The 14,770-nt window shown below is 39.0% G+C and overlaps 1 protein-coding gene across 2 annotated transcripts; it reads left to right on the top strand.

Moving 5' to 3' along the window:
• Positions 1 to 333: 333 nt before the first annotated feature.
• HMG20A (high mobility group 20A) lies at positions 334 to 13,757 on the top strand. 2 transcript variants are annotated; one of them, XM_010292004.1, is made up of 8 exons: positions 334 to 423; positions 2,492 to 2,639; positions 4,037 to 4,249; positions 6,209 to 6,341; positions 6,732 to 6,763; positions 11,810 to 11,885; positions 12,735 to 12,950; positions 13,612 to 13,757. In XM_010292004.1, the coding sequence occupies exons 1-8, from the start codon at positions 335 to 337 to the stop codon at positions 13,746 to 13,748; spliced, it is 1,044 nt and encodes a 347-aa protein (XP_010290306.1). In that variant the 5' UTR covers position 334; the 3' UTR covers positions 13,749 to 13,757. The 2 variants fall into 2 exon arrangements, with proteins under 2 accessions (XP_010290306.1, XP_010290305.1); XM_010292003.1 differs by having other exon boundaries at positions 4,034 to 4,249.
• Positions 13,758 to 14,770: the final 1,013 nt, after the last annotated feature.

The following is a 14,770-nucleotide window of genomic DNA, read 5'->3' as shown; positions in this document are numbered from 1 at the left end:
ACCTATGTGCTGAGTATGATGAATGAAAATTTGTCTCAAGGGATAAAACAGAATTCCACAATGTGATTTCCAGCAACACTGTGGCATTAGCACAGGGTTCAATTCCGAGTTTCCTTCTTAATTGAAGCATCATTTATGATCTTTCTTCTCTGACCTTAAGCACAGCTGCTAATAGAATCTGTCCTGAGGCCAACCAGCTATGACTGGCTAACTAGTTTATGGGGTAAAAAATCTGTGGTATGCTGTGATATTTAAACTGAAGTGCTCATGAAGGGAAATAATGAGATAACTAACTTACCTTTTTTGCCCCCCCCTTTTTTTTTTTACCAGAGATATGGAGAACTTGGTGGCAGGCTCCACCCTTCCTCCGCTTTTTGCAGATGAAGATGGCTCTAAGGAAGGTGGTGAAATTACTGTAACTGGGTAAGCATCTACTTCTTTTTAACCTTCAGCTGATAGATATTATCGCTAGATTTGCAAGGGAAACTGTTTCAGTGGGAAGAGGGCATTTTAAGTAATTTAAAAAACCGAACAAATAAACCCAACAAAAATCCTACAACACTCCCTTGGCGTTGATAGAACATCACAGGACTCTAGGAGAAACCAAGACTCTTCTGAACTGATGGAAACAGTTACAAACTTTTCTTTAACATCTCTTATCTTTAAAAGTTTGCATCCCTAGGATTTTCATTTTTAAGATAGATTTAGGCAGCATGATGGGGGCATAGAGGGAGGGTCTATCAATTGGCTACAGCGGTCCCTGATAAATAAATTATTTCTGTTAGAGAGATACTGTTCATCACTGATCTCTGAAAATGACCGAGAAATGGGTGTCTTGCTTTTTTGTCAGACTGTCTCTGCTTTTGCCTCTTTTAAAATCACAATGACAAAAGAAGTTGTCTTTTAGGAATACACAGGATTCCTGCTGTGTTTTGATACTTCAAGTTCTTTTCCGTTTTGTAAAGCACCAAGCAATAAAATTCAGACTTTGCAGGTAGGTAAAGCCCTGTAAAAATGGATATGGGCACACTTACTTCAAGCAGGTCTGAATTTGGATTTACATATCTGGGACTTCAAACTTGCTGGTGCCAAATGAGGTACATGCTCAAATTAGATTTGTGTTTAAGAGAGATTATGTGTTGAATGAGCTTTCATCAGCTTTCACTGCAAATAGCTACATGACATTGAATTTTTTGCTGTATGTGTAGTTTAGAAACCTTCCCTGCTAAAGGGTAACGGAAGGCTGAAATGTTCTTCAAACAATAACAGTGATTCTAAGAAACTGTATTGTTCTGTTTTTTTTTAACATGTACCAAATGTAATTAACTTATAGGAGTGTGTACGCTTTGTTCTTTTTCTCCCTCTCTAATTGTTAGTAATATGAACTCAATCTGATACCTGAAAGTGAGGCATGGATCTCTCCAGCCCTTGTGCCTTTACCAGTAATTATGTCCCAGTTGCTGTTATCTCATTTAAAGACAAATTTTCCTGTAGGCATTCAACTCAAAATTCTGTTAATGTAGAACACAGCTATAGAAAACTGAGATATATTAACAGGAACAATTATTTTGAGTATTTAAAATGTTTGGCATGCATGTAAGCAGCTGTAGGTCTGAGGAAATGAACAAGGTACACTTGAAGCATATGCTGCTGTTACATTAGTTTTCATGAATGTAGTGGGACAAGGCCAAGTAATGCTTAGCCTGGCTCAGGAAGGGGTTTGGAATACGAGATGAGTTCCAAAGTCTTGTATTAATTTGCCCACTAAGCGCAGTGATGAGAATGAACTATGGTTTGTTGCCCCAAAACACGTGCTCATCTCTGTCTACCTAGTTTCAGAAATATTTCTGCACACTTGGTTTTGGGTGGGGTTTTTTTTTTTTTTGCCTCCAGACAACTCGCCCTTTCTTAGAATAAGGTTGATTGATAGAGCACTTGCAGCAAAATTAAATAGTGGCCATTCAGGAGCCTGTTGGGAGCTAGTTGTGTTTGTGCTTTAAATACCCATGTGTATCAACAGGAGATCACGTTGAATGAAGTTCAATCCAAAATCATATGCAACCACAAACCTTTAAATGTATTTGTGGAGAAATATATTAAATGCATTCAGAAAGGTGTGTATTGGTTGAAGATGAGACCATTCATTTCAAATTCCTACGGTATTTTTGAAAAAGTGTAAATTCATGCTTTCTAATTTCTGATCCAAACGTTTGCTTGCTTGACAGTTGTTTGTATAATCAAAAGCTTCACTCAAAATGAAACAAAATAACACTTTAAAAATCAAACTGTCTTTGAAGGTAACTATGGTAGTTATAGCAGTTGCTTGAATAGAACAGCCAAGTCTTCAAAAATGACTTTTCAATATCTTTTTTTTCTTGTGAGTGTAAGAATATATTTGCAATGTTTCTGCATGTTTTAGAAGATTAGGGAGGAAGTGATTTAGTAATATGATGGTTAAATTTTTTTGTTTTGCTATTACGTGATTTTTCAGATTAGCTCATTCTGAGAGTTCATTCAGTGGTGGAACTTCACAGTCTGTGAATAACCCAGATTTGGTGGAGGACTTGTCGCAGGGTCAGCAGCTGCAAAATGAGTCCTCTAGTACTGCTGAAAACACTGAGCAGAAGCCTGAGGAGGAGGTGAGATGAAATAATAGTGACTTCTCAATGAAGTAAGACCATGGAGTTTTGTCATTATAGTTTGTCTTACCTACTCGGATTTTTTTGGATAGGATCATGAATTTTCATCCATTTGCCATTTTCATCTATTGATTCTCTCTAGTTTTCTCCTGTGTTGCACAACTGCACGCAGGTAGCCAAGGAAAGCTGGCAGTCATAATGTACAGAGAACAGCACGAGTGTCTCTAGCTTAGCCAGCAGGGTCTACAGACTGCAGCATTCGGTCTTTTTCTGAAGACCGAGTGTTCGACTGCCACAACATATTTTATCTCTTGTGATTCAGGAAAGTGAGACCATTGTACTCTTCTGGGAGTAACTGAGTAACTGATGTCTAGGCTATACCTTGTGTACCATCCTGCACTGATTTTCAGTGACTAAATCATAAAGGAACTGAGGTTTTACCAGAAAGTGGTTTTGGTTTGGGGTTTTGTGTTTTTTGGTTTTTTTTTTTTTTTGGTAGATGCATTTGATGAATTCCTCTTTGTAGTTTGTCTTCAGCTGCAAGATTCTTGTTTTAGGAAGTAGTAGAATTCCAGAAAGGAAACTAAAACTAGCATGATGACAGGAACATGTTGATTTGGGGAGAGATTAGAAGTACTGAAATAGTTGTATGTACATAGCATAAGAAAATAGTGCTGTCCAGAGACTGCTATAGTAGTAGTATGAAGCCAGGAGGATGAGTGGTATTTATGTCATTCCTGTGAGCTCACAGTGTACCACAGGCAAATCTTACAGTGTTCTTCCTTTGGAGTTTGTTCATCTCTATTGGAGGCGATTAGTGGGAAAGAAAGCTTATAGAATAGATTAGAATAGAAAAGTCTATGTACTGTCATATATACTCACATTTTGTGCACATAATGCATGAAGGTGAAAAATTTGGAAGGGGCAAAACAACTAGTTAATATTATTAATTAATACACAGAATTTCTCCAGACATGATATTGAGGCAAATGACAGGGGAAGAAGGTATGTGAGGGTGAGAATAATTTAAAAAAAAAAAAAACAAACCACCAAACAAGCAACTAACAAAAAATGCAGTTGCATTAGCGAGAGTGATAATTTCATGGGTTATCAGCCCTCGTGGTTTTACAGTCAGAAGTTGATGCAAATGTTATTTTATTGTCCCTGTGGACCAGGAGATACTACAAACAACTCTTCACAGTGAGACCTCTTTGACTTTGCTTAGAGGAAAGTCAGGATTGATCTAAAGCAAGGTTTGAGACTTCCCCCCATGGAGAATATGTATTGCAGCAACATACTCCTGATGAAAATGTTTGAGACATGAATATTTATTCCTTCCAGAGGTGGTAATTCTTTTCCTTCAATCTGAATTTTCTTCCATTTTCATTTTGCAGCAGCAAAGAACTAAACGAGGAGGCTGGGCCAAAGGGAGAAAGAGGAAGAAACCCCTTAGGGACACCAATGCCCCAAAATCCCCCCTCACAGGGTATGTGCGATTCATGAATGAGCGTAGGGAGCAGCTTCGAGCGAAGAGGCCTGAAGTCCCTTTCCCAGAGATCACCAGGATGCTGGGCAATGAATGGAGTAAACTGCCTCCTGAGGAGAAACGGGTACCATTAAACTCCCTTTTCCTTGTTGGATTATGATTACTGTTTAATGGGAATGTTGTTTTTTTAGTGAGGAAGTTAACATAGCCTTTTGATTAAAGTTGTGCTTAGGAATATATTTCAAAACAAGGGGCATGGGTCTTCCAGAGTTCAAATAAGGAACCCTGGTAGGGCCATAGCATCTTATCCAGGTGTGACTTGAAGAACTGTGTCTTCTAGATAGAGCAAGAACATATACAGAACGGAGGGAGCGCTCTAGTGCGACATCCCATGGTTTATGAGATTCATCTGGATGTATCTCTGTTGTACCTAACTCAGGTACAGCTGAGACCTACCAGTTTGCAAGGCCAAAGCCATTGAAGGATGGGGCAGGCATTTATTCACTGTGGCTGAGCAGAATTCTGTGGAATTTCAGAGCTGCTTGAAGGATTTTGCAGTTCCGTTTATTTTACAAACTCATGTATATAAACATCTGGTCTCTTACTATACTACTGCTGTGCTGCTTAGTGTCCCATAATCCAGAGGAAAGCATGCCTGACATTCTGCTCTAATGGCTGATCTCCAGCAATTAGCAAACTAGCTGTCTGATATGAAAGTTGAGGGAAAGTCTTGCATTTCCCCTGTTCTAGCCCTGTAGTCTTGCAACTTCCCTTTGTATTTGGAGAGGTAGAGGTCAATTGAGCTGATTGGACTGACCAAATAGTGAGTCTCCCCCAGAAAAAGACCATTACTATTGTCATAAAGTGAACACCCTAATACTCATTCTTCTCATTTAGGGAAATACCTCATGAGATGTATAGATCTGTTCTAGAAAACCAAGGGCATCTACTTATACCTAGTGCCACAGAACTCATTCTTACTGATTCAAAACAGTCCATCCAAAACACAAGTTAAGGAAGAAAGACTTGTTGCTTTTAACTCAGTTACTGCGCTCTTTCAGCAGCACATTGCTGGAGATGGAAAAGAAGAGCTAATGTCTTATGGAGGAATACAATGTCCAAAAGCAGTCCAAGACCCAGCATTGCCAAATTTGCACCCCAGTCCAGAACATTAACAGTCAAAGAATGTTGGGTCAAAACAATGTTGCAAATGCATGGAAGTTATAACCATTGTCGTGATGACTTAATGAAAATAAAAGGCATACCAGGTGACTAAGGTTCACTCTGATTTAATACTTCCATTGAATTTTAAGCTCATTGGGAGAAAAAAATTGAGAAGGCGACTTTTTTCTTGAAAGGATCCCATTAGTAAGTGTTGTAACCACTTCTTAAATGGTTTTCAGTTCATCAGTTCCCTTAAAGAATTCTCCAGTTAAGCTCATTTCATTATGCAGATGTGTGAAATATCTTCAGGCTAGAAGAAAAAATTATTTCTTTTAACCTAAATGCAGATAGCTTAAATTGATATGACCTTCTAGGCTCTCTTATCTTTATGCTACTCTTTTGCGATAACATGATGTTTTGTTCACCTCTCAGATGGGCAAAGTGTGTGGTCATAGACTGGTAGTGCTTTTCGTCTGTGGGGCATGAAAACAAGAGTGTATTGGAACCCCGCCGTTACAGATATGAACCTTGAAGCATGATCTGTTCTTGTTTGGCAGCATCTAATCCCAGACACAGAAAGGCATTTCTTCAGTATTTGTTCTATAATGTATAGGTGATATTCAGTTGAGTTGAGTAGCTTAGTAGCAGGCTACCTCTAGGTCTAACAAAAAAGAGTTAACAGAGTAGTGATTTGGCTAAAAAAAAAAAAAAAAAAAGAGAGAGAAAAAGGACACCAGAATACAGTATTTTATCCAGAAATCTTATGTCTTTGCATCTCACATACATTCTCATTGTTTCTTCACTCCTTTCCTGTTTGCATAGGTGAAATGGATCAGCACTTCATCTGACAAGTTGTTTTTCTTCCCTTCCTCCTGAAGGGGAGGAAACTCCCTGAAACTCTTGGACTTTTTTGTTTCAGCGATACCTTGATGAAGCAGATAGAGATAAGGAGCGTTATATGCGGGAGCTGGAGCAGTATCAGAAGACTGAAGCCTACAAAGTCTTTAGCAGGAAAGCACAGGACAGACAAAAAGGAAAATCACACAGACAAGGTATTGAATGGGACAAAAAAAATTGTTCTGCGTGCCTGGCTGGAACAACAGAAGGTTCCCAGCTAGTCATGTAGCCTGATGCTCAGTTAAAGCCTTTGATTTAAAGGCTTGTTAAAAAGTGAATGTGTTCTTTCTATGGCATTTGCATCAGCTGTGTGTGAAGTGAGTAGATTTATGTAGATTTAACTGTTTCTAGATTGAATTGGAGGATATGCATGAAAAGCATCGGTTAGACATAGCTTCTATGTGACTTATTAGGAAAGCTGCACTAGTTTTCTGTCTGTAACTGTTGTGTAATTATGGCTGTGTAACTGCTTTAATTCTTTGGTTCTTGTTTCCACAAATCTTATGTATTCTGGGGGATTTCTTATTTGTTTTTGTCTTTTTCAGATGGAGCAAGACAGCCAGCCCATGATCATGAGGTAAACCTCTTCATTCTACCCTTACATCAGTGGGTAGAATTTCAGATGATCAAAGTATCTAGTGAAGTCAATAAAAAACAGTTTATGCTAGTTGAAGACCCTAATCAGAGGTTTAGCGTATGAATTCTTCTTCTTCCTATGCAGTTTTTGATCAGAAGTTAGAAACAACAGAGTACTCTTTACGCTGACACTAGTATGATGAAAACTAAATTTAGTAAGTCTTGGGCAGGTACAAATGATCTAAGGTAAAGTAGGAGTATAGGGTATACTTAAAATTCAGATCTGTTTTGTAATGTTAAATAAATGAATGGGTGCAAGTCAGTATAATTGAGCCTTTAAGTATCTGGTGTGTTAGAGGTTCAACTTGCAAAATTTTTCCTTTGAAATTTTTCAAAGCAGAGAATTTTAATTATTATTTGGTAAGTAAACATCAAGGTAAAACTTATAAATAGCTTGAGTCCTAGCTAAATCTTTCAAGTTAGCACCTTTAGGTTGCTGTTTGGAGGTACTGATTTTCTGCAGCCATGCAAGTGCTTGTGGCTCCCTTGAGAAGAAAAGGAGTAAAGTAACAAAGTCATTGGGAGATCTCTGGCTTAAACCTCCTCCTGCCCCCCCCTCCCCACCTTTGCATATGTAAATATTGGAAAAGAATCATAATGTCTGGAGATAAGATGCCTATGCTTTCGTTGGTGAGACTTATGCCAAATCTTGTGCCGAAACTTTCTCTTTCCGGTTGTATTACCTAGGGCCACAGAGCTGCTTTCCTGGTTACCAATACATTGCAAACAAAAAGCATTGAAAAATCTTGTTTATACACAGCCTCTTCAGTTGTAAGCAATCGGCCTCTCTGAGAGATCATTTTTCACTGTGAGGTTTTTTTGCCTTGGGAAAACAATCAAGTTGCTTTTTAATGTGTTTGTTACAATAGTGACAAGGCTGTGCGCTGCGTAGAGGCAACTACTGGTCTTGTCTACTTTAGGGAAAGAAAGTTTCACTTCCAGGAAAATACTTTTGTAGCATGTTTTCAATATGTCTTTTTACTAACTTTTAAAGGAGGTACTTGCAGTAAGATTAATCTTTAGAAGTACATGGTCCACAAGATTTGTGATTCTATAGTTGCTGAATCTGTATTTGTTGTTAATTGTACAAAAACAGGTTACTGAAAGCTTCAAGTTCTAGGTTGACTGACATTTGCATAACCTTTGAATTATACGGGTGGCAAACTACCAATTCAGGGTCTTGCCTCTCATCCTTCTAACTCAAGCTATCGCTGCTGAAATCTCATGTCAAATGCGGTTAAAAAGGAGTCCTCCATATCCTGTGGGGCATTTAAACTTCATCAGATAGTTATTACACAGTGGAGCTAGGAACATGTTAGGCAGGCATCCTCATCTGAGAGCCTATGCCTTTGACTGCGTAGCATTTTTGACCTTTATGTTATAAAATTCCACATGTTTATCACCTGATACGCTTTCACATCTTTTCTGCAAGGGAGTCAAATATTATAATCCTGCGCAGGCAAGGAACAAGCAGGAAAGATTTGGGTTGTTTGTAGGAGTATATACTCAAGTTGTTACTGGAAGCAAGGCTAAAGCTTTTTGTTGTCTTGCTGCTTTCTCTTATCCAGATTGACTATTATTATTGTTTGTGATAAGTAGGCACAATCTGATAAGATTATTTCTTGAGACAATATAAGAACATAAGGTCAAAGAAACCTTTCCTTCTCCCCTCACTCCACTTAGGTGTTCATGAGTGAGTTTCTGTGAATCAGTGTTGAACTAATTTTAAACGTTGTATCTAGAGATGACCACCAAAAAGTATTGCAATGAACAATTGAAATACTAATTATAATAAAAAAATGACACAAGGATGGGGCTTGGGAAGCCGAAAGGAAACTTTCAATAGGCAGATATAGCCATGAAAAACATGGACACACTGTCTCAATGAGCTCATCTGTGGGCATGAAATAGAACATTTGTCTTCCTCAAAATCCTTGTTTCATAAATATGACATATAGCAATATACACTAGAACGTTGTCAGCAGCAGTGACCAAACCATTGTTAACTGTTCTCCATTGTTCTGTTATTGCCTCTTTCCTCAAGCTGTTTGATTCAGAGTAGGTCTAGCTTCGTGCAGTCAGTTACACAGTATCTTGCTGGCAAGATTTCAAAGATTTACACGTACATCAGGGAGATGAGGCATTGCCTGGTGGTATCTACAACCTTTGAAGATAGGGAAATGGCTGCTGTAGTAAGAGCATGGAAGAAGAAAACCATCTACTCGAAGATTTTTTTTTTTTTTTTATGAACTAGTATATTTATTTTACCTGTTCCTTCCATTATCTGCACCTGACCATACAAGGAAGGATGAGCTTAACCCCTGACAAAATCTCAGCTTTCTCTGCCATACTTCACCGTATTTCTGAGAACATCAAGTCTGATTTGTTCTGGAACCTCCAAAGATCAACCTCAGTTTTAATAACCAGCTGAGAATGGTATTATTTGTTGATACTCTGGAAGCATCTTAATCTTATTTAATTCAAATGATAGAAACAATAATTTTGGTTCTCTTACGATTTGCGGGATGACAAAATGATACGCAACCTGAATAGACTGGGCCTTTTCAATAGGAAGTAATCAAAACCATACGATTTTAATCCTGAGTGAGCCTCAGAGTGGCTTAAGTACTTCAGAGCTCTCAAGTGGATCTTTTATGGGCTGGGTAGTGTATTCTGTAATGGAAGAGTGCTGCTGGTTTTCATTATCACTCTTCTGTTTAGTAGAGTTTCTTGGTTGCCTTTCAGAAGCTGAACAGTTTCATCTAACTGCTTTAATGGTTTTTTTTGTTTGTTCGTTTTACCTGAGGAACCTGTGTCCTAGGACTGCGAATAAAATACCCTCTCCTCTTCACAGTACCCCCTCCTCCACCATCTATTCTCCAGGAGCCAACAATGATCCAAGCTAGTGCCCCTTTGCACGCAGGTAGCAATAGTAAGCATGAGTTAGAACATCTAAGATGGATGTCCTATAAGTTTCAACGAAGCGTCATAACTGCCAATGTTTCTTAGTGCACATTAATGTTGAGATCGTAGATTTTGGGGTGGTATTAATTCCTAGCCATCTAGAGAGTGTTCAGACAAAATGAATGCATTATGCACACTTCTGTACATGACTTCTCATTTCTAAATACATACTCCTCAGACTTTTTCCCTGTCAAAACTTCAGTGAAGAGCAGGTGTGATCATGAACCCCTAGCGACACCCTGTTGTGTCTCAGAGCTGGGAAAGGTTTGTCCCGCCTGTTTTTAGCGCATCTTCAGTTGATTCGGGCCAAGTGAGCTTTGAGTTCTCATTCAGCAAATAGAGAGCTTTCCAGCTGTAACTCTACCAGACAGTAAAACTCAGCCTGTCTTTTACTTTAAAAACAATCAATTGACAGTCTTCTCAGGTAAAGACAGAGTATCTAAAGTTCCGTCTAGTCTTGTTTATCTTGGTTCACTGCCCAGTGGCTTTCAGATTACCCCATCTAGCCCCTTTACGTGGCAGGCACCAATATGATCCTCTGAGCTCAGGTGCCAGAATTCCCTTATCAGCTGTTAAACATGTAGACTTTCTGCTGGGCACCAAATCATGCTTGACACTATGTAATTTTGGAGCATGAATTTGTGGTACATTAGCAACTGAGGTGTCTGAGAGGTTTGAAAAGCTTTTGTTCTCCGCAGAGATTCTCTTGTGCTTAGCTTTGTTTCTATATTAAGTAACAGATTGATTGTAGTTGCTGCAGTTTATCAAACCAAATTTGCATTGGCTTTGTCAATACCAATGCAGGCTTTAAAGCAAGCATTAATTCCCATTGATTTTTACATACAGAAATGGTGACTGAAGTATCACAGTAGCTTTTCTCCTTGAGTCAAATTAAGGTTTTTAGGTTTTTAGACTAAATTATAGAGCATTTCCTGCTTTGAAAGTTTTTTTTAAAGAAAGCCTACGATAGTCACAAACCACAAATTGGCATTGTGTCTTCTGAACCCGAAATGCTGTCTTAGATTTTAATAGCGTCAAGTTCTCACGTAGTTGAATTCGCCAACTTTATCAGAAATTAGGCGAGATCTGCAAGTAGACAGGAAACCCTTGACTACAGGCTTTATCTTAAGATGACAAACTTCTCTTGTGTCATAAAGCGAAAAAATTTTGCAGTGTTTGGTTTTGCGCTGTGCAGGAGACAACAGTCCAATTCCTTGAAGCCCTCCTCACATCAATGCGTACCTGTATAGCTGGGGTGTCAGCTTTCTAACAGCAAAATATGCTTATACGTATTCACCTTTACCCTTCCAAGATACTGCGTATTCTGTAAGCACGTTTTCCCTGTAGATTGTTACAAATCGTGTTTATACACTTTCTTTTCATTACTGGCAGAATCCATTTAAGTGTTTTAAAAAAAGATACGGCTTGCTTGAAGCACCGTGCAGCTCCCATTTCTTTTGGAGCCAAAATGCACATCTCTTCTGGTTTGGAACAGACATGTGGAATTGGTACACTGTGGAAAAGTTGCATATTTTTCCTTTAGCTGTTTGTTTTCTTGACTGTTTTCTTTTTCGCTTTGGTAGTGAAAGACAAAGAACCGCAAAACTTACTGTGCCTTTTGCTCGCTTTATCTCCTGTTTGTTGGTATTCCTGTATAGGGTGTTTCAGAATGTGTCAGTTGGTTGATGGTGGAATGCGTTCCAGTGCAGAATACAAATGAATTCACATAGCTTTTAAAACTGATTCTGATGTGTAATGTCATTAGGGCCAAAGGGTGTATTTTAGTATTCTAGATGATATTTCTTGATAATGGTATTTGGCCTTTATTAAACCTGTATCTTAAAAAGCTGACACCTACCTTTTGGCCTTTCTTGGTAGGAGCTGTAAGTGTCTTCCATCCAGCCAGCTCTTTATCTGTCTCAGTTTTTGGTCTCCCTTCTCTCTGTATTATCTTGATTGAAACAATTTCATCAGTTCCTGAAAATGAGCAGTATTTAGCTATGCGTTACTCTTTCTTTTGTAGAAGGAAGCAGATACAAAGGAGAGATCTGTTTTTGATATTCCAATCTTCACAGAAGAGTTCTTGAATCATAGTAAAGGTAAGGGCCCCTTCTTTGCTTTTCCGAAGTTTTTGCCAGGTGCTATCCAGCTGGAGCCCTTGCACTCTCCCATCTCAGCTCAAGTAATGACTTGGGTGTCAGTGTTTCTGATATTACCTTATCTCTGTAAGAACACGGTGGCTGCAACAGCAGTTTTTCCTGGCTTTGTCTTCCAAAACTATCCTTTTTGGAGGATGTTTCTGATGTTTAAGCTCTACTTGCTGTTATTCCAGCCAATCCAAGCTGTGGATCTGCTGTTTTATAGGATTAAGAAATGCTTAAGATACAGCATCATGCTGATTCAGGCTAGTTATCCAGGAGGGGAAAATTAAAATACTGCTATGTTGAAGATTCCACTGATACTGTTACTTTATTTGGTTTTTGTAGTTGCATGTCCCAAGAGTTTAGGATTTTTTGCAGGATTTCCTGGAGACTTTCTTGACTGAATAGACTTCAGATTCAGATACTTTTCCTGACAGTCAGTAGAAATTTATTTTTGGAACTGGTATCTTGTCTGTAGGCCTCTTACCACTGCTGCTAAGCTATGTCATACTGAATGCATTTGAAATCAGCCTTGCAGTCTTCTTTCCTAATAAATTCCCCCATTCAGTTTCATACTGATGCTTTGAATGTCTTCTAATTTGTCAATCTCTGTAGAAATTAAGGCTAAGTACTATTGTGAGTATTATCGGCGCTCCATGATATGAGGCTTTTTCATCTATCAACCAAAACTGTAACATTTGTAACCATGAGTTGAGCACTCTAGAACCTTCTGCTTCATTGCATACCAACCATAGATAGGGTTTTTTGTAGCTTTTTGACTACATGGGAATGGGTTGATATTCACAGCTCGTGAAGCTGAGCTGCGGCAGCTGCGTAAATCCAACATGGAGTTTGAGGAGAGGAATGCTGCTCTGCAGAAACACGTTGAGAGTATGCGTACCGCGGTGGAGAAATTGGAGGTGGATGTGATACAAGAGCGGAGCCGCAACACAGTGCTGCAACAGCATCTAGAGACTTTACGCCAAGCGCTCACAACCAGCTTTGCTGGAGTCCCGCTACCAGGTAAGACTTCCCCCCCCCCCCCCCCCCCCCCCCCCCCCCATGACTGTCTGACATGTTAATTATAGTGTTATCACAATGTTGTAAGTTTACAACATGTGGCCTGCTGTTGTAGTTTTGTTTTGTTTTTTGTAGTTTGATTTTGGCTGTTTCTGAGCTTTTGTTGTATTAGATCTGGAAATCTTAAAATGGTTCAGTCTCAGTGCTTTATTTCAACATGGCATTTTTTTCTTACCGCTCTTACTCTTCTCTTGCTAATAAAGTGAGACACATCTTCAGTGCTTGCTCTCCTTCACTTCTTTTGTGAAAATGTTACGAAATAGAAAAGATAGGACCTGCAAGTTCCTTGGTCAAAAGAAAGGCTGCATCTGTATTGATAGATGCCAGGGAATCCACTTGGATACTATGAATGCCCCGCTGAAAGAGTTACAATCAACAATGAGACCCAAATCAAAGAAAACCATGCTTCATTAGTCCTGATACCCGTGGAACTAGTCACTTTGTGGAGTTAGGAGGACACTGTTTTACTGAATCTGTCACAAGAGATGGTGGCAAAATAGCAGCTTGCATGTCGGCACAAGCTGCCCTTAGCATAGTCTTAGCTTTTTGGAATCGCTGCAGTCATCTAAATATTCTGTGGTTCATTTTACTATGTTAACTATAGGTAGCGGGGAAACACCCACGATGGAAACTATTGATTCCTACATGAATAGGCTGCACAATATTATTATGGCTAACCCACAGGAGAACGAGAACCTTATAGCCACAGTCCGAGATGTGGTAAACAGACTTGAGCGCTAGTGACTGGGTAAGTGCTCGCTCTTGGGCTGCTTTTGTTTGGCATCTACTCTCTACCTCTGGCACTTGTTCTGACACCGATTCTTGTGCTGATCGCTATATTGTACAATCAAAATGTTTTCTTCCTCAAAGCCACAGGAGCAGGTTGACTTAATGAAAGCCAAATGGGGTTGAAAATATCCAACAGCATTAAAGGGTTCTGAAATTCCTCTTGCCTCCAAGATCTTTTTTATAAAGACATAAATAGCTGTTTGTCCTATTAATCATTGTGTTTGTGTAAGGTGAATAAAAGTACTGACAGAATGGTGTAAAAATAGGAAGAACAATTATTTACATTCTAGCGACAGGGTGACTAATTTAGAAGAAGGTTCCTTTATTGAGTGAAGTAAATCTGAAAGATTCTGCATTAAATGGAGAATCTGGTGGTCATAGAGAAATTTTGTCTCAAGAGGTTACAGGTGAACTCATTTCTACTATAAACTGAAAATACACTTCAGCTACCTACTCTGTAGCACCTGTAGTCAAGCTCTTCTGGTTATGAAGGTTTACATGTAAATGAAGCACTGACGTGTGGTTCAGGCTATACGTAGCATTTGCTGAGACTTAAATGATCATGTGGCTTATGCATAGATTATTACTGAGCTCACGATTCTGTATTTTTGCTTCTGTTTAACCACTTAGAAAACTGTAATAGGGAACTGAGTAGAAAAACAAATCAACAAAGAAATACCAGTCTTTCTGCATTACTGGGCTGCTTTGCGTTTCCCACACCATTTATTCCCACACTTCCCCTGGCACGCACAGCACTAGGCAGCCATTAGGAGTTTGCTTACTTCTCTTTTAACTGTGTACATACCTGCATTCTTTAGGCATTTATTATGTAGAGATCTACTGTATGTGTCTTGAACAGTGTTTAGAAATGCAAATAAAGCTGCTGCTGGGCCATCTGCGAATATGAAGACAGGGCTTTTCATCCTTTCCGATTTTGACCTTTTGTGATACTGTGTAGAACAGTTAATTACACG

The sequence above is a fragment of the Phaethon lepturus genome, unplaced genomic scaffold, assembly GCF_000687285.1.
Source record: "Phaethon lepturus isolate BGI_N335 unplaced genomic scaffold, ASM68728v1 scaffold45907, whole genome shotgun sequence".
In the NCBI taxonomy this organism is placed as follows: domain Eukaryota; kingdom Metazoa; phylum Chordata; class Aves; order Phaethontiformes; family Phaethontidae; genus Phaethon; species Phaethon lepturus.
Note: the sequence above shows the minus strand (reverse complement) of the source record. Positions and strands in the feature narration are given on the sequence as shown.